Raw genomic sequence first — 27,085 nt, forward strand, 5'->3', positions numbered from 1 at the left:
AGAAAAGTGGCAGTCTCTGGGAGAAATATCTATCTCTCCACATGACCTGTTCATGTCAGTGGCTAGGTTAAGGTCCCTGGAGTGAGTGATCCTCATGCAGTTTGATTTACGAATGAGTAGCATTTCCATCAGGGCTGAGTCAGACTGCCCTGTAATCCAGCACAGGTCACTCCTTAGCAACCTGTAGGAAACATAATACAGTGACAGGACCTTCAGACTTTCTGCATAAGACTTGTTTTGTGTACCCTCTAATTTTTTGGTGAGGAACCTCTGTGATCTCTCCAATTGCTGCAGGTGTCTGATGAGGTACATTCAAAAGGGGGCATTGTACTCAGTTCCTGGTCTGATGAATGCAGACTGTAATGGAATTATAACATCCTTAAATCTACATGCAAGACTTTTATTTATATGATGTGCCACATAAAAGGATTTCCTTACTGCTGTGGATATGTGGTGGTCAAAGTTCAGATTGCTATCAATCTGAGTACCCAGATAACATACCACTGAGTCTACACGTAGGTGGGGTACTGTCTATAATGCAATTAGCAGAGATGTCAGCTTTCCCAAAGGGAATAATAATGCATTTTTTGCATTTAGCTTTAATCCATGGCTTTGGCATCAATCATTTGTCTGCGTTAATCCTGTCTGCCATATATTAACATAATTGGGGGAATTCAATGATTGTTCCCAGTTTGCAATCATCAGCGAACATGGTCAGCCACAGTCCATCCAAGTTTGTCTGGGTGTCTGAGAAATAAATTCCAAACAGTAAGGGGCCCATGGTACACCACTGGTGACTGGTCTTTTGCTAGAGGTGAAGTCATCCACTTTGGCAGTATGTGTCCAGGGATTAATTCCCAATTGGGAGAGTTACTCTTTAATGCCCGAGTGGGGGATTATGTCAAATGCCTTGGCTAGGTCAGGACAGGTGGTATGAACTGTCTTTCCCTCATCCATGGCCTTGGTGACTTTCTCGAAGACGTCAACCATGTTTAACAGGCATGATCTACCTTTAACGAATCCAAACTGGCTTGGGCTTAGAGTTTGGAGATTACTTATGCCCTTGTTAATAAGGTCCATAATGATTCTTTCCATGGCCTTGTAGATGAGGCTAGTCAAGCTTATGGGCCTACAATTCCCAGGGTCGGTTGATGGTCCTCCTTTATGCAGAGAGATTACTGTTGCTGTCCTTCATTCTGCCACAGCATAGCCAGTTTGCAGGCTATGGTTAAACAGGGATCCAAGTGGGTCTGCTAGGTCATGTTTTAAGTTGTTTAAAAGGCAGCCTGGGATGTTGTCTGATCCCACTGATGAAGTGTTTTTGGCTTTGGAGAGCACCAAGATGACCTGCTCTCTTAAAATAACAGGCTGAGGTGTGGTGGCAATTATACTTTGGGGGGTAACTGTAGGGGACAGGGGATGACATTTGTTCGAAATTTGCCAGCTATTTGGTGGTGCCATCCACAACCAATTCAGCCCATGACCGGGTATTCCTTTTTAGATTTCTGATTTAGTTAAAGAATGCCTTGTGCTTATCCTTAGATAGGGAAGCTATTTTTACTTCATAATTAGCTTTGGAGAACATGACAAGATCTCTGATTTGTTTGTTTAAGCTACAGAGGGATTTCTTCCTTTGCTGAGCCAGTTCTTGCTTGTTCTTGGACATTAGTTTCATTCTGTTGTTGTATAGCCTGTTTATTACTAGGGGTCCACCACGGTGGCTTGTTTTTTCAGCAAGAACCGGTTTTAATCCAGTCAGGTACAGACAATTCTACACAACTGCTTAAATAGTTATACAAGGCACTGGTGTACACCTCTGCATCCATGTTATCTGCATCGAGGAGGCTTTGAAATTTCTTATACCATCATTTAGTAAAATCTACAACAACTGGAAAGACCACAGAAATACCTCACAAAGAGGATTACTGGCCTCAAACAGATGCCCTATGCAGACCGTCTCAAAAAACTACAGCTTTACTCCATCGCATATCACCTACTCAGGGACGATCTCTGCCCAACATACAAAGCTATGTCAAACCCAGAGCTGTTGGACATGCTCCACTTACAGAAATCCCAATCCCTCTAAGCTACACGCTCTAGGGACCTAAACCTTGTCACCACAATAAACAGAACATGCTGGAGGGATAGATTCCTGTCCCAGGGACTTCCCATACTCTGGAACAGACTACCTATCAATGTCAAACAGAGCTCCTCATTAGCACTCTTCAAGAAAAATCTTGATGATTGGATGGGAAATAGGAAATTCACCCCGGGATCACTTCTGTGGCTCTGCTCGACAGGGGCACAGGAAAATAATTTTCTTGGGTTCCGAAAGCCAGGGTACATTTTTTGGCTAGGCTTGTATGGGCCCTAGGGCCAATAGCCTAGTACCTACCTATGAACTTAAGTAATCTGTCTCTGAAAAATTCTTAAGCATTTTTGAGATTGCTAGGCTATTTGGTCTTATAATTACATCGAAGGAGACTGATTTATGATCTGATCTTACCAGGGAGGATATCATGCAAGTGAGATGCAATGTTCTCCCACATTGGTGAGTACTATGCCCATGACATTTAAGATTCTACTGGGTGTGCTGACTAGCTGTTCCAGAGAATTCATATTGACAAAGTTCAAGAACCTCTGAGCATGTTTATGGTTGTGTATGTTTTCTATTTGTTAACAGGATAATTAAAATCACCTCAAAGTAAAGTGTTGGGCTGTATGGCAAGTGACTCCAGTGAGGCCAGGTATGCGGTATGCTTTACCTGTTTCATGGTGGCTAGCTTCTTGTAGGTGCCCTCTACCACATCACAGCAAGCTAGCTATGATGTGGTAGAGGGCTTTACCTGTAGTTAATTGGACATGGAGTAGCTCAAGAGAGTTATTGTTTGACCAGTGTTGAAGTGTACTTATCCTTAATGAAGATGGAACACTTTCTGCTTTAGTTCTTTCATGCTCAATTTGCGTACTGAATATATGGAAAGCATTGTAGTCCTGCATGGCTGGGAAGCTTTCCGCACCTCTGAACCACGTCTCGGTGACAGCACAGACATCAGCATCTTCCAAAGTGAAAAGTGCTTCCACGGAGTGCAGTTTCCTTTTTAGATTCCTAGTATTAAGCAGCAGTACCTTGAGTTTATCCAGAGAGGATTTTGTTATATTGGGAGGTCGGATATTTTGACACTGCCTGAAAAAGGCACAATAAGGGTGTCTAATGCCTCTGCCAGTATCCAAAAGCCTACAGCAGACAGGTTCACCATCTCTGGCAAAGCAGAAGCTAAGCCAATTGTTAAAGTCAATAATTTTTTTGTTTGTATTGTGGCATCATCCTTGAAGAAGGAACAATACTGCTTAACACTAGGCTTATACCTGCCTGTGACACACAGTCTGAGGGCTCAGTCTTGTCTCTCTTCATACAGTCCAGTTAGGTACATCTCAAGTCATTCATCCCCACATGGACTATGATGCAGACATACTGATACCTGTCACTGAGGTACTTGAGTGCTTGAATGACTAGAAGGATCCTAGCAGCAGACAGGCAGCTAATCATAACCTGCTCCTTTTCCAGCTTGGTGAGGGAAACATTTATGTGTCGTACACTGGAGTCACCTATGACCAATACATTAGGTATTGTTGTGTTATGCCTTATGGGATTAATGGGTCTGTGTGTCATGTCCTTATTTAGTGTGTGTGTGTGTGTGTGTGTGTGTGTGTGTGTGTGTGTGTGTCTGTGTTGACAAGTAACAAACAAAGTTGAAACAGCAAGCACCAAAGCAGTAAGTCCACAATTAGAGGAACCAGACCGTAGGATGAAGCATAAAATGACTTTTTAATCGTGTCTACTTAAAAATAGTACCAAATCTTTCCTTTACCAAAAAGAACTCTAAATTACATCCAAAAGACCAATTGAAATCAAGCGCTTTCGCTTGGCTCGAATACCAAGCTTTATCAAGATGGATTACATACTAGAAGGGGACCATTAATATAGGGCTCTCCTCCATCATGTGACTACAGATCGGAATTAAAACTTAAAGCTATAATTAATTTAAGAATATTGCACAATTTTTAAAATACAGAATCATGAGTTATTATTCATATTTAATCTGCCATACTAACCTGGCTACACCTATTAAATCATTATGACATACTCCATAAATATTCACAAAAAAATAATGATAATAATAATAATAATAATAATAAAATCTTGAATTAAAAAATCTTGTACTAAAAAATCATTCTACAGAACATACATTGCTCTGGTCCTTGTTTATATATCCCAAGTTCTTGTTTAATGAAATATACACACAATAAATATATGAATAAATATTTTTTAAAAATGCTGATATGAAATGTATATGAATAAATAGTGTGTAAGTGTATTTAAATAACCAATAACATAGTTATAAATCAAAAAATTTTATAAACAGCTTCTAAATGCAATTCATCTACTATTCATGTCTTATTCACAATCTAGCCTCTCTTAATTTCAGGACACTTCTTATATTAATATTGTCATTCAGGCCTGGACTACTGGCAGCATCTAATTTAAGTTGCCAAAGAAGTTCCTTATATTACGATCTGTAGTCACATGATTGGAGGAGAGCCCTATATTAATGGTCCCCTTCTAGTATGTAATCCATCTTGATAAAGCTTGGTATTCGAGCCAAGCGAAAGCGCTTGATTTCAATTGGTCTTTTGGATGCAATTTAGAGTTCTTTTTGGTAAAGGAAAGATTTGGTACTGTTTTTAAGTAGACACAATTAAAAAGTCATTTTATGCTTCATCCTACGGTCTGGTTCCTCTAATTGTGGACTTACTGCTTTGGTGTGTGTTGACAAGCTGTTTGACACTCATTTTTTCCTTATCTGAGAGTCTTGCCTCCAATTTCATAGTGTAATTACATCTCCCACATAAAGTATTTATTTCAGGAGTAAGTGGTTGCTCCGAAGGGTTTCACCGACATTTGATTAGGGGAAAAACTGTGCTTCTAGGTTTTTGTATCTATACAGGGCACTGCTAACTCCCGCTGCACAAAGAGCAGCACTACGCAAATGTGAGGCTTAGACACAAGCAAAGAAACAAGTTTTAAGCTAACTACCAATCAGGAAAGCACACAATAAGCCTTCCACTAAAAATTACCAACTCAGACAGGTTAGATCAGCACACTTCTGCCACAGGGGTGCAAAAAACACCTTCTTAGTGTAGAATTGCTGGTTTGGAGCCAAAGTGTAACAAGAACACACAAACTACCTACAATAGCCCTACAACAAACAGATACAATATAATACAGTGCAATTAACTACTTAAAACAACAGTAAGCAGCACAGTTTTTGAAACTACTAAAGTACAGTCATAGTATATAAGAGAAGTGCAAAAAAATACTTGGGAGCCCTTTTGTGTGCTTCCCAGCTGAAATAGACCAGGTAAACACCTACTGCCACTAGATGAATAATCTCAGCCCTCCTAATGTAAAAGTACAATAAAGAAGTGTCCAGAGTGAAACACTACCACAAACAAACTTAAAGATACAGATACAGCAGTGGGCTTTAAAAACCTTATAAAAGTGCGATTATTCAATAAAAGTACTTTGTTTTGTATAAATGAGCCAAGAGCCACTCAGCTGTACAGAATTTATAAAGGCACTAAAAACAAGATAAGCTGATTAATAAGCCCTCCAACTGATAAAAATACATGCATAAATCTCAACTGTTTCCCCAACCTAAACAGACCAGGCTACCTCCCAATGCACTAGATGGAAAAACCCAGTGACGTCTTGATGTAAAATCAAAAGCTGGCTACAGTACAAAAATTCATTACTTTACCAAACAGCTAGCTAGATAATGAATTCAGAGCAAATAAATCAGTAGAACAGACAACGAGAGGCAAAATGCATTTTCAATATAAGCACAAGGAAAGGCAAATAAATAATTCAAAATATCAACAGCAGTGTAGAAGGGAAGGAGCTTATAATGCTCAATTTACAGTAGGGCGGGCAGCTTAAAATCACAAGGTTTAAAAAGCAGATCAAAAAATGTAAGGACAGGTGGTAAAAACTAGCAGGGAATCACCAGCAGCGCTTTAGTTTATGCAGGTTTGAGTTTGAAATCTTTTCAGGAAAAGGCAAAGCCCCAGAAATTCACAAGAGTATTTAAGTATCACTTAAGAAACAATTTAACCAACGAAAAAAAATTATCTAGGCTGCACATTTCACAAGTAAGTGTCTATCAGTCACATAGAACAAAAACACCAGGCCAAACAGACTTCTTAAAACAGAAAACAAAATGGAGACGGTAAAACAGAAAGCAGGTCTATCACTTACAAACAAAAGGAAACATTTAAATTACAGAATTCCCTCAAGGTTCTGTCCTAGGCCTTCTCCTCTTTGGAATGTGTTTTTCTGAAGTAAAGGTACATGTGAAAAATATCTGGTTAACTAACAGATATGAAAGCTAGGAATTATCCTAAATCCCTTTCAGATTTACTAATACTCCTGCAAGGCTTTGCTCACACCAATAACTGCTGCTCTAATCACAATCTCACCCTTAACACAAATAAATGCAGTACAGTCACCTTTAGTAAAAGTAATGCTTCTGTACACTGACACATAAATGGAATTTACCTTAACACTGACACCATGATTCTGAATTTAGGAACTCAAGACACTGAGATGTCATTAAATCAGCACATCTCTAAACATTGTTAGAAAAATCATTGTACTTCTCTCATCTCATTTGTTGTGGTTTCTCAGGTCTATATTATGTCAGCAAAACTGCATTACAGCGAATGCCGTTTCACCAACACATATAGACCAAAATCTTAAAAGAGCGAAACTCCAGTTCACCGATTTTTTTTCCCATGGAAAAAAAAATCAGTGAACCAATAAAACACAACATACCCCTTAAAACATTAAAACAATACAAAGTGGAGGGTTTCACCACCCACACCCCCTAACAAAATACACCAACTCCAAGATCGCACTACAGTCGGGTAAAGGGCAATGTCATGGCTCAGGCCAAGTGATTTCTTTCCCTGGGAAATAAATCGCTGACCTGAGCTTTCCCTCTTTTCTGATTTCGGTCTATATGTGTCGGCAGAATGGCATTCACTGTAATGCCATTTCACTGACATGACATAGACCCGGTTTCTCACCCACATCCTATGCTGCCCTAATTCCCCTTTACTCAGCCCTTGTTCACTAAATCATATGATACAATGAATGCTCCATTTAATATGAATAACTATAACTCACACAGCAAGAACAAATTCAAAAGAACCCAGAGTTTATAGAACCAATCTTATTTTTATAGACTGATAATCCTGTCCTTATTTTCTGTGGTCTATAAGTTCCTGCAATATGGTCTGTGCTTTGCCTTCCAAGTTATGCCAAATCCTGTTATCTGTGAACTTCTTTTTCTCAAAAAAAGTATTAACAATTTCCAATTCAGGGACAAATTCATTACCCAGTGCCTCTAGTATCTAAAGGAGAAACTTCCCCTACATACAAGACAATGTAAAACTCCAACAACATTCAAACTTCAAGAAATGAATGGATGGAATCTAGTAAATTCATCCCAGAGGTCTCTATTTACAAACCTCTCTGTATCATAAATTAAATCTACCACCTACCATCATCCTCTGAACTATTAGCTCACCTTCAACGGTTCTTTGTTTTCTGTGGCATTGCTGGCTATGCCTGAAATGAATGACATAAAAACAGACTAGTATAAACCCATGACCCTATTAGTTGAAAAGCATACTTTTTTGTTGTTGCTCTAAGAAAGGAAGGGAAGGAAATGTATTTCTGTGGAATATCCAGAAGGTATTTGGATTTTTCTACTGGTAGTTGTATGTGTCGTAAAGGTTTTGATTCTGGTTAATATTACATTTGTCAGAGTTATTTTTGTGCTGAGGTGTCTGCTAGCTAAGCAGTGACTTTTATTAGATGTAAGACTGCAATACTGAGCAAGATATTAATGTTTTTAAATCCCTGGCTGAGACATGGTTTCTGGAGATGGTTAAGCTAAGTTTAATTTATTACTATAGCACATTTTACTAAAGACGAGATTACTGTTTTATAGGCAAGTAGTTTTATTTTTGGTATTCAGTATTTATTTCTTGTGGCTTTAAATGGGTGTGTACATAGGTGGAGTGACATGCATGTTACATAATTAGCATTGGGAAGGGTGGCTGAAAATGGAGTTGGGAAGACACTGAAGAATGAGCTCTACTGGTGTTATATTTATACAGTCATTTTAGGCATTTGCAGTGTGAAATTCTGGTTAGTGACAGCAGTGCCCCCAGTGTGATGAAAAAGCTTGTTCATTTTAAAAGTAGGGCATTAACATGAGAAATCACTGTTAAACTAATGGTAAACCTCAAAAAAGTAGTTATAAACTTAATATAATGTTCCACCTGTGTTGTCCATTTTCATTCTTCTTCAACCATTGGGTTCGGATCCGAACCTTGGAGCCAACTCTGCCATTACTATAGCTCGTGGCCAACTGAAACTCTTGAGCTCCTCCCTACTCATAATACACCAACCCCTAACATACCTCAGCTCTTAGATGACATAAATAATAATTATTAGAATAATGTTCCTAACAAAGGAAACCAGTATCTGGAGCTCCATACAAGACATGGTGGTGTCTTAATAGCATCTCATTCTTCCAGAAGTCCATGATGACACAGGTTGGGGGTTGGTGGGTGGGAAGAATGAGAAAGTACAGTTGTGTACACTTACCATAAATGTAGATGTTCGAGTGTATTCACTGTTGCAGTCATTACATTTGGGTAATCTGCTGGCAGGATGCCCTTAGTCGGCCTGAATTCCAAATTCTTGGGTCCTGCGTCGGTTGCTGTCTTCTCTTCCATGACGTCAGGTCGTCAGGGGTATAAAACATGCAGCCGACACCATTTTCTTTAGTTTTTCTTGCCCCCGATGTCAGGTGCCCCCGGAAAAAAATAGCAAAATTTATATATATATATATATATATATATATATATATATATATATATATATATATACATGCATCAATATAAACTTTACCTTCATCTACAAGCAAATACACCACATAGGTTGTAGAAGATAGAGAAGGAAAGATAAACTTCAGAATGACAGGGGGATGGCGGGGGTAACCTGGACTGCAACAGTGAATATACTCGAACATCTACATTTATGGTAAGTGTACACAACTGTACTATGTTCTTCGTGTTTCACTGTTGCAGTCATTACATTTGGGTAGAATCCCAACGCTATGGTTGGGAGGCTGGAGCTAAACAGCATTAGGTGCGGCTATAAGGCCCTGCAGAACTGTAGTGGCAAAGCCTGCCCTGGACTTAGAGTAGAGAGGCAAATGGTAATGCTTTGTAAAGGTGTGAACAGAACTCCAACTAGCAGCCTCCAGAATGTCTTTGGTTGGTACTCCTCTGAGAAAGGCTGCTGAAGTAGCTTCAGCTCTGGTGGAATGAGACCTAATGCCCTTGGGCACAGGTTTACCATGGTGTGAGTAGCAGAAACGGATGCAGTGGCTTATCCACTTTGAAATTGTCTGCTTTGAAATAGCCTTTCCTTCAGATCCTGCAGCATATGCCACTAGTAATTGCTCAGTTTGTCTTAGAGCTTTAGTCCTGCTCAAGTAGAATCTTAGCTGCCTGTGTATGTCCAAGGAATGCAGAATTCTCTCCCCCTTGCTCTGTGGATTTGGATAGAAAGTTGGCAGAGAATTGTTTGGTTAAGAGCCACACTGGAAACCACCTTAGGCATAAAAGTAGGATTTGTCCTCAGAGACACCCTGTCTGGGTAAAATATGATAAAAGGCTCTACAGCCATGAGGGCCTGTAGCTCTGAAACTCTTCTTGCTGAAGTAACTGCTAGTAGCAGAGCTGTTTTCCATGATACGAACTTTAGATTAGCGGTAGCAGCTGGTTCAAATGGAAGCAGGGTGAGCTTTTCCAACACATAATTGAGGTCCCATGCAGGTAATGGTGATCTTCTAAGAGGCCTTAAAATTCTGGCTCCTCTAAGATACTGCTTTAGTAAAGGATGAGAAAAGATTGGTGGCTCTGTATTGTAATGAGCCGAAATGGCAGAGGCATGGATTTTGATTGATGAGAAAAATAGGCCTTTGTCAAGCATCTCACTTAAGTATTGTAATATCTGAGGAACATTTGGTTCTGCTGTAACAGTTCCATGTGTTTGATTCCAAGCACAGAATCTCTTCCATTTGTCAGCATGAGATTTTCTAGTAGTAGGCCTTTTGGCTTCCAAAATGACATCCATCACAGCTTTACTGAGAGGTGTTGTTTGTATGACTACATGATTAGCCATGCTGCCAGGTTCAGAGTCTGTAGTTGATTGTGCAGGATCTGATTGTTTTGCTAGGACAGTAGTTGTGGTCTTTGAGGCAAGGTCCAAGCTGGGTACTGAGACAAGTTCCTTAGGATTGGGTACCAGTATTAGCGGGGCCAGTCCGGGGCAATTAATATCATCTTTGGCTTCTCTTGTCTGACTTTTAGGAGGACCTTGGGTAGAAGAGGCAGAGGAGGAAAGGGCGTCCACTTTCCATGCTTGTCTGTGATAAGTCCTTCTGCAGAATTTTTCAATTGATAATTTTGAGGAGAAGCAAAAAGATCTATGTCTGGGTTCACCATTTCTCTGTTATCATGCTGAAGACATGTGGATTTAGTTTACACTAGTGAGGATCCGTCAGGTTTCTGCTTATATTGTCTGCCAGAGTGTTTTGTTTTCCTGTCAGGAATTGAGCTTGAAGATGTATTTGGTAATTCAAAGCTGTGTCCCACAGTGCCATGGCTAATCTGCAGAGGGGGTATGAGTGTATGCCCCCTTGCTTGTTTATATACCACATGACTGTGGTGTTGTCCGTCTTTATCAGTAGTCCTGGATGAAGTAAGTCCTTGAAGGCTGTTAGGGCATTTTGAACAGCTAGCATCTCTTTCTGGTTGATATGTAGATGCATTTGTTTTGGTGTCCATAAGCCCTGAATGCATCTTCCTGCCATGTGGGCCCCCCAGGCATAATCTTATGTGTCTGTTGTTAAGGCTTGGCTGGCAGAGGGTAGAGTGAAGGGCAGTCCCATGTTCTGGTGACATGCCTTTGCCCACCATAGAAACTCATGTTGTACGCAGGGAATGACAGGAATTATTGTTTCCAGACTGTGTGAATGTTGACTCCATAAACTTTTTAGGTACCACTGAAGTTTCCTCATATGCAGTCTTGCATATGGAATTAGTAGAATGGAGGATGCCATGAAGCCCAGAGCCTGCAGAATTTGTCTTACAGAAGACTGGGTTTTTGTTGCCATCAGTTTGAAGTAAGTAGTCAGTTGCCTTTGCTTGTCTGGCGTGAGGTAAGCCATCTGGGCAGTTGTATCCAAGCTTGCACCCAGGAATGTTATCTTTTGAGAAGGTACGAGATGTGATTTCCTTTCGTTTATTGTGTACCCTAGGCATGTTAGAAGCCTCTTCACAAATGCCAGGTGACAAAGAAGAGTGCCCTTGTTCTCTGCTTGATTGAGACAGTCGTCCAAGTAAGGATATATTTGTACATTTCTTTGTCTGCAAAATGCAATTACTGGTGCCAGGCACTTTGTAAAGACCCTGGGCGCAGTAGATATGCCAAAGGGCAGTGCAGGGAATTGGTAATGCATTAAGCCAGCCTTGAATCTGAGGTATCATCTGCACGATTATCTTATTGGGACATGCAGGTATGCCTCTTTTAGGTCTGAAGTCACTAGCCAAGCATTCTTGCCCAGCATGGGCAGAAGCTGCTGCAAAGTCAGCATTTTGAATTTTGGAATGTCCAAGTATGTGTTCAAAATCGATAAATCCAGTATTGGCCGCCAGGCCTTGTCCTTTCTGGGTACCAAGAACAGTCTTGAGTAAAAACCTTGTCCTTTTTCCTGTTCTGGTACTGTCAGAATGGCCCCCATATCCATGAGGGACGTAACCTGTTTCTGTGCCTCTGCCCATTGATTTTTTGGCAGATCTGGCCAACCATTTGCCATTGGCAGAGTGTGGAAATGGAATCTGTATCCCTGTGATACAATGTTTAGTACCCACTTGTCCTGGGTTACTAACTGCCAATTTTGAGCAAAAAGTGCTAATTTTCCCCCTATGGGTGCTGCCAAAAGATAAGTGCTTGGTGTAGGCAGAGGGAAGTCATTGGGATTGCTTTCTGTAGGTTTGCGCTTTATCTCCTCCAGATTTGGAGGTGGAAGTGCCCCATTGCTTTGACCTGTATGAATCTTGCACCTGGTATCTGGAACCCTTAGGGCATCTGGATTTGCCCCTTTGAGCTCTGTCTGACACAGGAAAGGGCCATTTTTTGTAGGCCAATGTCTACTGAATCTTGGTGGCTGCACTTGTAAGAAGTCTTTAACAGTTTGCATAGACTTAGCTTTGTCTTCCATTTTCTTTAAAACCTCTTCTGCCTTAATACCAAACAGAGAATCATGCTTTAAAGGTGCATCTAGCAATTTAGCTTTAACATGATCAAGCAAATTTTGTTTCTTTAACCAGGCATGCCTCCTAATCACAGATCCAGTAACTCCATCCCTGCAGGAGGCCTCTAAGGAATCAAAACCACATTGAAAAGTATGCTTTCTAACTTCTTCAGCTGCATGCAATAATTCCTTTTGTTTGTGTCTTTCAGCTTTTCCCGGTTAGGGGTCGCCACAGCGGAACTCCAGTCCGCTAATGATTGGCAGTAGATTTTTACCTGCCGAGTTGCCAGCCCTGACGCACAACCTTCAACGAAGGTACACCCATTCACACATGTCTCCACACAGAAGACGCTCTAGCTGAGAATTGAACAGGATGTCTTACTGTGAGGCGACAACGCTACCGCAGCACCACCACCGCAGATCTGCATGCAATAATTCCTACAATTCTTTATTTTCTGCATATTCTGAAATCAACATAATTTTCTGTTTCAGCAATCCCATAACATGTTGTTGGTACTTAAGCATATGAAATTGACAGTTTAAGGCACTGATTGCCAAGGTTGCAGATGTATAAACCTTTTTTCCCAATCTGTCTAGTGCCCCTGAATCTCTGTCAGAGGGTGTAGGATTTTTTGCTGTTGAGACCTTAACTCCCTTTGGACCCTGTGAAATAGTTTCAGGATCAGCAGCAGGGTTCCTAAATAAAAAATTATGTGAGTCAGGGACCCTGTAATATCTGTCAGGCGTACTGGGAGCTAGAGGTACGGAGTCAGGGGTCAAGCTTGACTCCGAAAACACATTATCCACAATGTCTAAAACAGGGGGAATGGCTAAAGGCTTGTGCTGAGGGAGAAGAAGGAAATCCCTGAGCCTCTTTTTTGATTCTGAGAAGTCTTGACTCTCCCAGAGAAAATGCTCCCTCAAAGTATGCAAGGATTCTCCAAATGAATAATCATCAGGAGGAGATGCAGATGGAATAGACTCCTCAGCATCAGAATCCTCATAGGGAGGTATAGATAATTCCTGATCAGAAGAAACAGAAACCTGATCTGAAGATTCATAATCAGCATCTTGCCTAGGCCTCTTATCTGGAGGGGGATAGGTACCCCTGATCAAGGTAATAAGGTCTTCAGCCATTTTGATAATCTGTTTTTAAGGCATAGAGGCCTGTGCACGTGGCTCATGTGTCATTTTTTTAGTTTTAGAAGTTGGTTTTGTCTGGTTTTGCTGCTGTCGTTGGTTTGATATACAAATGTTGAGCTCTGAATACACCCTCAGAAGCTGGTGCCTGCTCAGCGGCTCCGGACCCATCCGAGGGAGATACATCCGTCGGTCCAATACCTTGAGTATCTTGCGGCATGCCGGACTCCACATGGATGTCGGTAGAGGCCTGTGACTCGAAGGTAGCAGGTATCAGAGGCTGCGAAAGCGCCTCACTGAGTACCGGCGACTGGCTTAGGAGAGTTTTGGATCTCGACTGCCTTTCTCTGTCCTTTTCTTTGCGTTTTTTATGTACTCCGGTAGTTGGATTGCTATCCGACGACATTTCTGGGTAGTTAAATCTGTTTCCAAAATACTCTGATGCAAAAATATACTGACGCTTAATAGTGTGTTGGTTAAATCTAGCACAAAACCGACAGCCAGGCACGTTGTGATCAGGGCCTAGGCAAGGAATAGAGTATAAATGGAAATCCTTATGAGGTATTTGCTTCCCACAAGTAATACAATTATTAACTTTTTCTGATATCGGTAAAAAGCAAGAAAAAAAGTTTCCCCAATGGGGTACTTAGCTTTAGTGAAGACTTTGGTTCTGAAAATCAAACTCGAATATTTCAGTAGTTGGCCGACTGGCACTTGTGAAATGCTTCTGCTTCGGGCACCGCACGGCAAGAAAGACTGGAGAAAATGGCGTCGGCTGCATGTTTTATACCCCTGATGACCTGACATCATGGAAGAGAAGACAGCAATCGACGCAGGACCCAAGACTTTGAAATTCAGGCCGACTGAGGGCAACCTGCCAGCAGATTAACCAAATGTAATGACTGCAACAGTGAAACACGAAGAACATTGGACAAAACATATGAAATGTTATGATAAGTACATAATTTCTTTATCTGATGTCAATTTTCATTCAATCCTCAACCACTGGGACAGAGTCCCCTGCTATGTGATATCCTGGGTGGAATCTAAGGAAGGATGTTCCTGTGCAAGGTTGAACCAAAGGCTGCTCTTCCCCTCAAGAACAGATCCAATTTGTAAACAGTAATAAAGGTATGAGAATTAGCCCAAGTAGCAGTTGCACATGGGTCTATGTTTAATCACTGAAGATTACATTCATCAAACCTATGATGATCGAACACAAACCAGCGAATGTTCTTTCATCAAATGTTCAGTTCAGCAAATGTGAGAGATAGGAAAGTAACTAGTTGGCTAACATTTACCCATCACACACACTGCACTATTTCAAACCCATCCATAGCATTTAAGAGGAAATTTCCCCACTGTAGTGTGATCTCAGAGTTGGTATATATAGTTAGGAGGGGTGTGTGTGACAGGGAAATGTTGGCCAACTGGTTACTTTCCCCATCTCACACATTCGCTGAAGTGAACTTTCAGTGAAAGAATGTTCAATGTCTAGTGTTCAATCATCGGAGGTTCGATGAATATAACCTTTGATGATTAAATGCAGACCCGGTGCATATATGCCATCCATGGAATGGTTGGATAAAAATACTGACGAGGTTGCCACAGATCTTGTAGCGTGAGCTCTTAAAGGGTTTGATAATGAAATGCCTGATTTACTATACACAAATGTTATGCATAGTCTACCTTGCCAATGTTACCTTTGTAACAGATTTGCCAATTTGTTACTTGCAAAGGATATAAATAATTGATCAGATTTTCTGTCTGTTGTTCTGTGTAAGTAGAAATGCAACTGTCTATTAACATCCAGCAAATGTAATATGTATTAACCTTTATTTTCGAATTTTGGGAAGAAAACAGGCAAGTTAATTGACTGACTGATAATGAATTCTGACACATCCTTGGGAAGGAAGGGTTAGTTCTTAATATCAACCTACCCTTATGGAAAATCAAATAAGGAGGTTTAGAGGATAACGCCTGAAGTTCTGAAATTATCCTTGCAGAAGTAATAGCCACTAGAAATATGGTCTTCCAGGTCAGAAATTTAAGTTCACATTTTCCAGATGGTTCGAAGGAGAAATGGATTAAGGCCTGCAGAGCAAGGTTCAGATCTCATGGAGTAATAGGAACTTTATAAGGTGGAATAAGTAAAATAGTACCTCTTAGAAAGGCCTTGCATATCTTAATAGAAGCTAAGGAAGAATTGTCAACTCCTACATGAAAGTTAGTGATTGCTGCCAACTGAACATTAATGGTTGAGGAGCTAGCTGCCTCATTAAAACTTTCTGCCACAAACTCTAGTACACTTTGTGTAGGGGCTGAAAAGGAATTGATGTGTTTTTGATGTGCCCAACAAACAAACCTCTTCCACTTAACTCTTGTAGATTTTCCTACTGGAAGCTTTATGGGATGACAAAAGTATATGATAGACAGGGAATGAGAGCATAGACTGTCTGGCTATTAACAGAAGTGGAGAAACCACGCTGTTAGCTTGAGGTTTGAGATGCTTGGATGAATCATGCCTGCTGGGTGAAACAGTAGGTCTGGAATTGGATCCATAATCCAAGGTGGGTAAAGAAGTTGAGGCCAAAGGAAGGGGAACCAAACCTGTTGAGGGGAATAAGGTGTAATGAGGATGACTTTGCTCTTCAACCATACAGCTTTCTAAAGCAATTTGGGAATCAGAGGGGTTGGTGGATAAGTATAGAGAAGACTGGAGGGCCAATCACCTGTTGGGGGGGTAGGGCAAAGAAACTGCTGCACTTGTTGTTTAGGGAAGATGCAAAAAAAACATTGCAGAAAGGCTGGCTCCATTGACAGAAAAATTACCTCCGTTACTTTTTTGTTGAGAGACCATTCATGATGTAGAAGAATGGATCTGCTCAATTTGTCTGCTATCACATTGGATTGCCCAGGAATGTGCATTGCTATCAGAAAGTGGTTAGATGAGATCACCCACTGCCACACTCTGAGGGCTTCTTGACACAAGAGATAAGACCTGGTTCCTCCTTGTTTGTTGATGTACCACTCTACTAACATATTGTCTGTTTGGATCACAACTGTTCCCAGAGGCACAGCATCCTGAAAGGCATGCAACACTAAAAGCACTGTTCTTTTGTCCATAACATTTATATGCAAATTAGCCTCTTCGGGGGGGCCAAGTGTCTTGGACTGTTTTCCCCAGGAAGTGCCCCCCCACCCAATATGGAATGCATCCGTGACCACTATGACTTTGGGTTAAGGGAGAACAAATGGACTGCCTTGTAAAAGCTGATCTGACCTTATCCACTACCAAAGGCAATTGCACATTTGTGTGATCCTTATTTGAAATGACATCCTTTGGTAAAGACTTGACCATTGGGATGCTAGCATCCAATGAAGAATTCGCATATGATATCTTGTCAGGGGAACAAGAATTACGGCTGCTGACATTGATCCCAAGGCTTGAAGAATTAATCAGGCTAAAATTTTGGTGGTGTGAATAATTCTTCCGACTGGAATCTTAACGCTTGTACTCTGTTTAGGGGAAATTAGACTATCGCTGATGCTGTATTATATTTTGCTTCTATGAATTCCAGTGTTTGAGATTTGTTGTATTTTATTGTGATTCCCAGAAGGAAGCAAGTTTGGAGTACCTAGTCTCTCGCTATTCTGAGTAGACGCCTGGTCAGAGCAGTAATGAGCCAGTCGTCTAAATACAGAAACACCCGGAAACCCTGCAATCTCAAGTCAGCTGCCAGCACTGCCATGCATTTGATGAACACCCTGGGGGCTGTGGGGAGACCAAAGGGCAGGGCTCAGAAAATATGGCTGAAGGAAATTGGCCTAGTGGGTCCAAATTGTGCAAAGAGTATGTAATGGAAGTACAACGGTAGACTTATTTCTTCATCACAAGTTAGAAAATAAAAATAATTTTTATTTATTTTATTTATTTTACATTTTTATTTCAGATAAGGGCATTGGCAGACTGAATAATCATCATCATCATCAGTGAACAGGAACTATTCATTCAATCACTACTAACTGAAAATGTCCCCAAAAGTCACTTGTCAAAAATATTGTATCTGCAGGCCAAGATTCCTGCACATACACGTGATGACCTTGCTCCCCATACACTCACTATTTACAAACACAAACTCCACAGTTGTACAGCGGAGGGGAAACGAGAAAATCTCCAAAACAGCATACAATCAGTCTTCTGCACACAGAGATTTCATGCTACACATATGAGTATAGCAAAAACAAATAGTAACATCAGGGAGATTTAACCAGCAAGTCAGATCCCAATCAAAGTTCCCTAGATGGCTCATAAGACACTCTGGTGGTCATATTTCTTTTTCTGCACAGTTGCCATTAATTCTGTTCACTCCAGCTGATACTTCTCACTCTGGTTACAATGCCCCATGTACAGTACTTGGCATATGTCTGCAATGAACCTCAACTGCCACCTTTCAATCCATCTGGTCAGCCTCCACAGCTCTTTCAAAGACCACTTCCCCTATTCCACATCACTGCACCTTACTTTGTGTCATAAATGAAGAGGATGATAACAGAAAGAGAGAGATTTGAGATCAAGACTGTGACAAAACAGAAGTACAGAAGGAATACTCTGCTTCAGTTTTCACAAAGAAAAGCAAGAGGAGTGGCCAGAATGGGGGGGGGAGAGCAGCAGACAGATACCAGGACTGTTCTGGCCAGTTATCTGATGAAAGTCTCCATCAGGGAATGCCAGCACACTGAACAGATTCCTGAAGGTCCTGGAAGGCACTCCAGCTACTCCATGTGCTTCACCTTCCCTTAGGAGTGCCTGTTTCTTCTTAGCCTCCTTCCTCACTATCCTGATGTCTATCTACTGCTCTCCCCATTCTGTCCACCCTCCCTCCCTCCCATTATAGTACACTCCTCTTGCTTTTCTTTGTGAAGAATGAAGCAGAGTACTCCTTCAGTACTACTATTTTTTCAGTCTTGATCTCCCTTCCATGTTTGCTCAGCCTGGCAAGGTCTGTTCTTCCACTGCATCTTTCTGTTAGGTACCTTTTGCTCCCTCTTGAAGACTCCTTCAGCTTGTGCCTTTGATACCTTATCTTCTCTGTTGTTCTCCTTACAGAGTTCAAGACAAGCAAGACAATTCTTTCAAGTTAAGTTTAATTATATGAAAGCACTGGTTTGCCCACCACCGGCTTGTATAATGCAAGCGAGAACTAGTGTGCACTAGGTACTTTCAGTAGACAATCCACATGTTTTTTTCTCAATAACATGGTTGTGGTATGCATCTGCACACATGTCTTAACCAAAGACTAATACAGTTTCAACACAAACAAATGATCCTGTTTCTCATTTTCTTTGTATGGCTGTTTTTTGAAGCCAGACACAAGTCCAATATTTTGTATTTACAGTGAACATTATCATAAGTAGAAATAACATGTAGCCTATCTGAAGTAAACCTTACCAGACATTTATAACTATTTATTTTATTTTTTAATCATTTTGTTTACCAGCTTTGATGGACTAAGTTTAGTCAAAAAAGATTTTCAGCCAAGGCCTGGGGGAGAAGAGCTACATCATATTACAAAACTGTTTAAACCATTCACTACTATACGCAAAAAGACATTAAATAAATAGAAGTTATGTCCTTACCATAACGTTCCATGTGGAGTGTTCATCTCGCCTTTGTTCTTACACCTGGGTTCGGAGCCGATCCTCGGCTCCGTGTCGGCCGCTTGGCAAAGCTCTGCATCGAGAAGAAGCTCGAGACCAACCTATCTCCCACAATTCCCCTCTGCCTTTACCTCAGATCTAGTTTGCAAACCAAACCAAAACCCAACGGGAGTGAACATAAAACATACATGCTAAGGCATAGCTGAAACACAGCCGTAACAACTGAAAGAAGCAGAAGCGGGAGAACCAAACCAGACACCCAAACTGGACGTTCTTCCTGAGGGTGAGAGGGTGGGAATGTAAGAACAAAGGCGAGATGAACACTCCACATGGAACGTTATGGTAAGGGCATAACTTCTATATGTGAGAGTGTTCAATCTCGCCGTTTGTTCTTACACCTGGGTAGCGTCCGTAGCTCCGTGCTCCTGAGGAACTCACGGAAGAATGTTCCTGAGCACAGTGGAACCAAAGGTTGCCCTGTCCCTGGAAACCCTATCCACTTTGTAATGAGTAATGAATGTATGTGGTTTAGACCAAGTGGCAGCCGCACAAATAGTGTCCAATGGTAGGCGGGCCGCATGAGCCAGGGATGTAGATATTGATCTTGTAGAATGCCCTTTGGGCTTGACAGGTAAGCTCTGCTCAGAAGCAGTATAAACAAAAATAATACAATCGGAAAGCCATTTGGAAAGGGTTCGTTTCGTAACTGCCATGCCCTTTCTGCTGTCCGCAAAGGCTATAAAGAGCTGATCTGTTTTTCTGTGATCCTTTGTTCTATCCAAGTAAAACCTGAGTTGTCTATGAACATCCAACTTGTGTAACATATATTCCAACTTATTGGAATGGTTCTTGAAAAATGTGGGGAGCTCAATGGACTGATTAATGTCATTGATGGAGCAAACTTTGGGAAGAAAGGATGGATTAGTGCGAAGAGATACCCTATCAGGGTGAAAGATCAAATATGGGTGTTTAACGGAAAGAGCTTGAATTTCCGATATCCGTCTGGCTGATGTGATAGCTACCAGAAAGAGGGTTTTCCATGACAAAAACTTCAAAGAACAGGAAGAGGCTGGTTCAAAGGGTGGTAGCATTAGCTGTGATAATAGAAGGTTCAAATTCCAAGGTGATGTAGGAATCCTGACTGGTGGCCTGATATGGAAAGACCCTTTTAGAAAGGCCTTACAAAGTCTATGAGCCATAATAGGTGCCCCATTTTCTCCCACATGAAAGTTTGAAATGGCAGCCAATTGAACTCTCAAAGTGGCAGGAGAAGCTCCTTGGTGAAATAGTATGGATAGAAACTCCAAGACTCTGTTCAGTGGGGCTATTACGGGATCCAAATGTTGTGTAGTTGCCCAGTGTACAAAACGCTTCCACTTACTAGTGTAAATCTTTGTAGTGGAATCCTTATGAGAAGCCAGTAGAATATTTTGAACTGCAGGGGAAAGAAGATCAGACCTGGCTAAGAAGAGAAGCGGAGCAGCCAAGCTGCTAGTCTGAGGGAGAGAAGCGACGGGTGGGGAGCCCCTGACGAGTGGGTCAGTAGATCCGGCTCCGGGTCCAGGATCAAGGGTTCCCAAATTTGGTGTGCTTGAAGAAAGGGAAACCAAATCTGACGAGGCCATAATGGGGCAATGAGGATTATTCTCCTCTCCAGGTTGTTGTTTTTCTGTAGAAATTTTGCAATCAGAGGAATAAGAGGGAAGGCGTACAGGAGGCCCAGGGGCCAATCGTGAATCAGAGCATCCCTGGGGACTTCCCCTGGAGGGGGTAATAGGGCAAAATAGCTTCTGCATTTGGCGTTCATTGGAGACGCAAACAGATCGCAGCAAGGCTGGCCCCACTTGCGAAATATTTTGTCCGCAATTGTTCGTTTGAGGGACCACTCGTGAGGTAACAGGATGGCTCTGCTCAACCTGTCCGCTATGACGTTGGATAACCCCGGGATATGCGTTGCTATCAGAAAGCGACCCGTGGACTCTGCCCATTGCCAAATTCTCATGGCCTCTCTGCATTGTTGATAAGACTTGGTTCCCCCTTGTTTGTTTATGTACCAGACTACGGACATGTTGTCCGACTGAACTGCAATGGTCCCTAGAGGAAGAAGGGGAGAAAAGTGTTGCAACGCTAGAAACACTGCCCTCATCTCTAGAACATTGATGTGCAGATTGTACTCCAATTTGGTCCATTCGCCTTGGACTGTCTGTCCCTGAAAGATGCCCCCCCACCCTATCAGGGAAGCGTCCGTGGTCACCGTAGCTGTCGGCGTTGGTAGCACAAATGGTCAGCCGCCAGAGAGATTGCAAGTCTGAAGCCACCAAGACAGGTGCGATTTGCAGATGTTCGTGATGTGAATTTCGTGTGTCAGGGGTAACTGTTGGAACGACCATTGTGCAAATAGTAGCCATTGAAGAACTCTCATGTGCAGTCTTCCCAAGGGTATCGCAATGAGGGAAGCTGCCATGAGACCCAAAACCTTCAGAACCAGTTTTGCTGGGGATTTTTTGGTCAACAGCAGAAGAGATATATGGTTTTGTAGAGAGGCTATTCTTTCTGGAGGAAGCCTTAGAATTAAGCAACGCGTATCCAATTCTGCTCCTATGAATGAGATATGCTGTGATGGCTGTAATACAGATTTTTCGAAATTTACGGAAATTCCGAGATGAACACAGAGTTGTAGTGTGTAATCCCTGGCCTGAATCAGTCGACGCTCGGTGGTGGCAGAAAGGAGCCAGTTATCCAGATACAGAAATACCTGGAATCCTAGGCGTCTCAAGTGAGATGCTACCACTGCCATACATTTGGTGAAAACCCTGGGGGCTGAGGTCAGACCAAAGGGCAGGGCTCAAAACTGAAAGTGACTGGCTCCCAGCCGGAAGCGCAAGTGATCCCTGGACGCCCTGGCCATTTTGATGTGGTAGTACGCGTCCTTTAGATCTATTGAGCACATCCAGTTGTCCTTTTGTAAGAATGGAAGGATCGATTGAAGCGTGACCATCTGGAACTTTTCTTTCTTGACGATGGTATTGAGTTTGCTTAGGTCCAGAATTGGCCTCCAGTCCCCTGTCTTTTTTGGAACTAAAAAGAACCTTGAGTAAGTTCCGAATCTTCTTTGGTCCGCCGGGACTGGTTGGATGACTCTTTTTTCTAGCAGCTTTGAAATTTCTATAGCTGCAGGGTCTCGCAGATGGGGCGGTACATCTGGGAGTCTTTTCTGCGGAAATGGGGGCAATAGGAAAGGAATTCTGTAACCTCTGGTAACAATGCTTTTACCTAATTGTCTGATGTAAGACTTTGCCAGGCCTGAGGGTATAAAGCTGCGACCCGACTGCCTCCAGAGCAGGACAGTCGGGCCTCCTCTCAGGAGTGCTGGAAAGGTTTCCCGGGGAGTGTATCCCTGTCACCTTGGTTTTGCCGGCCCCCTCTGCCGCCAAAGCGACGTCTTCCACCTCTGCCCCCCCCCTCTGCCTCTAGAGGGGGCATCATCCTGTGTGCCTGGGAAAGAGCCTTGGGGTTTTCGAAACCACATTTTTCCACCACGTTGCCCTTTGGGGTACGGTCTGGATGGGGTGGAAAAACGGACTCCGACAGCAGACAGAGTCTTTCCCTCTTGCTCACACCAGGTAAGGGTCTCCTTTACTTTTGGGCCAAAGAGAGTGGTACCGTCAAACGGGGCTTTAGTAAAGGAAGACTTGAAGGCTTCCGCAAAGGAACATAAGCGCATCCAGGATTGTCTACAAAGAGCAATCGCAGAAGCCGCAGCCCTACTCGATCCTTCGGCTGCATATGAAATGAGCCTCATGGACGAGTTCACAATAGATGTAAGGGTATTGAGTTGTGCTGTAACTTTCTCTGAGACAGCAGCATCTGTAGTACCCTGGAGGGTATCTCCCAACTCTTTGATTAGATCCCTCTGTAACTGTGTGAAATGGGTCAAATAGTTCAGGGATCGCATGGAAAAAGCCGCTGAACTAAAAATGCACTTCCCATACCTGTCCATAGTCCTAGAATCTCTGTTAGGCGGATGGACAGATGAGGAAGATTCAGACCTCTCCTTTTTAGTGGCCGCTGCCACCACCATAGCGTCCACTGGAACTCCCTTTGTGAGATAAGCCTTGTCTTGAGGGGCAGTAATATATTTATTAGGCTTTCTAGGGACTGGCTCCACTGTGTCAGGTGTCTCCCACGCCCTTCGAGCAATCAGTTCCATCAACTCATCGAAGGGCGGAGTGACCCAGGAGGAGGAAGGGCGAGCACCGAATGCCTTCAGCAAGACTGACTCATCCTCAGAAGGGGTAGGGCTTGCCAATCACCTCTCTGTTTTAGGATCTCCAGGATGTCAGAAAAGGAGACATCCTCTGAGGGTGATTTCGGGGACCCTTCTGACTCATCTAAGTCAGTGTCCGATGTCAAGGATTCTTGTGGAGAATCCAAGTGTCTCCTCTTACACAACCTTTTCCTCGGAACTTCCTCGGGGGGGGGCATCCGATGAAGCCTCCGAGGAAGAGGGGGCTCCCTCCGGGGGCAGCTGAGACACCGGTGCTCGACGCTTTGATGTAGCCGTGGGTGCAGAGGAGGATAACGGACCCTTATGGGAAGGAGAAGCTGTTTCTGCTGAAGTGGTTGTCTGAGTCGACAACACCTTCCTCATGAGGTCGAAGGCCCCGGGTCCCGAGTCGAGGAATCCCTCGGATCCGAAGAAAGCGGAGGAATCCCCGAGACGGGGACCGAGGGCATCGACCCCGAGGACGGAGCCGAGTCGATCCGAGCCGAGGCACCGAGAGGGAGAGTCGGAACCGAAACGTCGGTCCGACTCTCGGTCCCCGAACCAAGGATGGATCTTCGGCTCCGCGATTCCGGTAATGGGTCCGTCGGAGTCGAGGTGAACGGTGCCGACCGAGAGAAGGACGGTTCCGGCACCGAGGGCTCCATGATCATCAGATCAGCCTCTCCCGGCTCCGAAGACTGAATAGGCCTCGGAGGAGGAACAGATGGAGATAAGGGAAGGCCTTCGAGTCTCGACACCAACTGGGAAGAGACAGAGATGAGTTTGGACAAGGCCGTATTCTCCATTAATTTCTGCACCACGCGGTCTACATCAGTGTCGGAGAGGGGCCTAGAAGAACGCGTCGAAGGAATCGAAGACGGAGCCGACCTCAAGAGCACAGGAGGTGGAAGCTCCGTCACCGGTTCCAAGACTCGAGGCTCGGTAACAGACAAAAGTTCAACACTCGGCCCCGAGGTCTGTGGAACCGGTGAGCAAACTTTAAATGAAGAGCTCGGAGCCGATGACATGGGCTCCGACGTCTTCGACTCCTTCGAGGATTTAAATGTCTGGTCCGATGCATCCAGAGCCTCTTGGAATGCAGGCTTCAAAAGGCCTCTATCCATGAGTTTCCTGCGCCTATCTGTCATGACCCTTCCACTGAAAGAATGACAAATGGAGCAGTCTTCTTGCAGATGGAGAGGGCCAAGACAGTAGACGCAGGAATTATGGTTGTCTGTGACAGACATTTTCTGTCCACATTGGCACCGTTTGAAGCTTGACTTAGCTTTCTCAGACATGATAACAATAAAGTGAAATCCAGTAAGAGTAAACAGTACACAGTCTTGTACAGTAATAGCCAATAATAAAGTCAAATCCAGTAAATTCAGTCAAATCCGGTAGTTTGTCAAATCCAGTAGTTTTATAAGTTATATAAGTTTAGAGGGTGGGGTAGGCCCCGAGGGAACTAACTTATTATATAAGTATATAAAAAATATATACGTACTCGAAGAAAGCCCTCGACTCACTACACACACACACACAAAACTTTAAAGGTAAACTAGAAGAAAAATTATCTAAAAATGTTAGATAAACGTAATCTTATCTGTCAGGTGGTCCGAGCTCATCAAAAATTATGCGAACGTTGCAGCGGCAAACTAGATCTGAGGTAAAGGCAGAGGGGAATTGTGGGAGATAGGTTGGTCTCGAGCTTCTTCTCGATGCAGAGCTTTGCCAAGTGGCCGACACGGAGCCGAGGATCGGCTCCGAACCCAGGTGTAAGAACAAACTGCGAGATTGAACACTCTCACATTATACATTTAACAATTACACATATATTTGTTGATTACACTACATTCATATGAAAGTAGAGGCAACTATTACAGTATAAAAGATAATTAGAAGATGTTGAATATCAAGCATTTGAAGAGATGCATTAGTAGGTTTATCAGATAGATAAAATCATGTGATTAGTGCTTAGAAATTCAGAGACTGAGGTGAGAAAAAAACTAGTTTGGGCAGACAATGTATTGCAGTTAAGAAGTGGGGTGTAAAGCAGGTTGAGACAGTTGAGTATATGGCTATCATGTCTGTAGTATACATGTGTGGGTGGTAAGCAATAGTGTTTTTGGTAGGGATGTGTTTTGGGGTATCTACAGGGAGACACAAAAATTGGCATAAGAAACTAGACACCATCAACAGGAAAAAAGGACCGAAGCACTGTCTGTAATGACATGTAGGATCCTACATCTCCTGCCTGCAAGCATGAGCAGCTCATATTTACTAAGATGATAACTTTGGAAATCTAAAATATACACTAACAACAAACTAATAAGTAAGGCCCAATAACCTATGTCATCTGAGCAAGGAAGCGTTATTTCAGTGCAGTTTCAAAATTTAATTGTGTGACACTTTTTCCATACAAAAACAAAGACAGAAGGTTCACTGATGTTTATACAACTGAAACATTTAACAAAATGTGCACTCATATCCTGTACAATGCTCTTACATTTGCCATTATCCTGAAATATTATTACACAAACTAGGGGAAAACACATAAACTATTATTTTCTTCTCTCAATGCTCTACATGCTATACTCAAAAGTGATGATCTGTTAGCTGTCAGTGTAGAATCATAAGCAACCCACAAAGTATAAGGACATTTTTTTAGCAAAATATATTGTAGGTCAGATAACTGTATAAATACCTTACCAAGGTAATACCTCAGTGCACCTTCTACAACCAAGTTAATACAGCTGCCAGGTAAGACATCATGGAACTGGTTCAGAAGGAGCAACCTATATTTGGGATTCAACAAATGCAACACATTCAAAAATTAGAGCATAGATTGTTTCTTTTTTCAAAACACATAATGAGATTTGTTGCAATAGACAAAGGATCATGACTCTTTAAAAAAAAAATTACTTCCTCCACAAAACCTTCAGCATAAAATAAAATAAAATTACCCATCCCTTAACATAGTATTTCAGCATTGAAAGCAGCATTGCCAAGAACATTTTCCAAATATTTCTACTGTATTCCAAAATGCCCACCCCTACAGCACTTACAATATTTCTGAACTTGCTGTACGCATAGCACACATACTGTTCACTTTTCTCTATTAGTTCTTATCTGATGTTTCCAAGAGGGTCTCCCTTCTGCAAAGAGAAGAAAGCCTTAACATGTGTACTGCATCCAGAACAGAAAGCAAGAAATGGAGTTGTTGGAAAGGAATACTGGTTAGCCAGAAGCTGTCTTTCGTACAGACAGACTTGTGCTCACTACCTTATTACCACATTGATGTGGCATGCAGTAGACATGAGCAAGTGTATTTATGGGTCCCACATCCCATGTCCTTAAAGCGTTCCTTGAACATTTGTACATGCATGGCGAAACTTGGTAGCTTAAGTTGCATTTAAACAAAAAACATCTTTATTAAATGTTCATGTATGTCATAGGAAATCTTACATTTACATAAATGAAAATAAACCATAACGACACAATCTCAGTTGCAAACATTATACCTTACAAACCGTGACAGCACAACTGTAGCTGTAAA

The 27,085-nt window shown here is 42.3% G+C and overlaps 1 protein-coding gene across 1 annotated transcript in view; it reads right to left on the reverse strand.

The window, feature by feature from the left end:
• Positions 1–27,085, reverse strand: part of MAN2C1 (mannosidase alpha class 2C member 1) — a 1,630,015-nt gene that overhangs the window by 651,473 nt on the left and 951,457 nt on the right. Inside the window, exon 15 of the mRNA XM_044077185.1 lies at positions 26,239–26,324. Within this exon, the coding sequence (XP_043933120.1) occupies positions 26,239–26,324 (86 nt within the window). The remainder of the gene's footprint in view (positions 1–26,238; positions 26,325–27,085) is intronic.

Source organism: Protopterus annectens, chromosome 7.part0 (assembly GCF_019279795.1).
Source record: "Protopterus annectens isolate FY-2018-M chromosome 7.part0, PAN1.0, whole genome shotgun sequence".
NCBI classification, from domain to species: Eukaryota; Metazoa; Chordata; order Ceratodontiformes; family Protopteridae; genus Protopterus; species Protopterus annectens.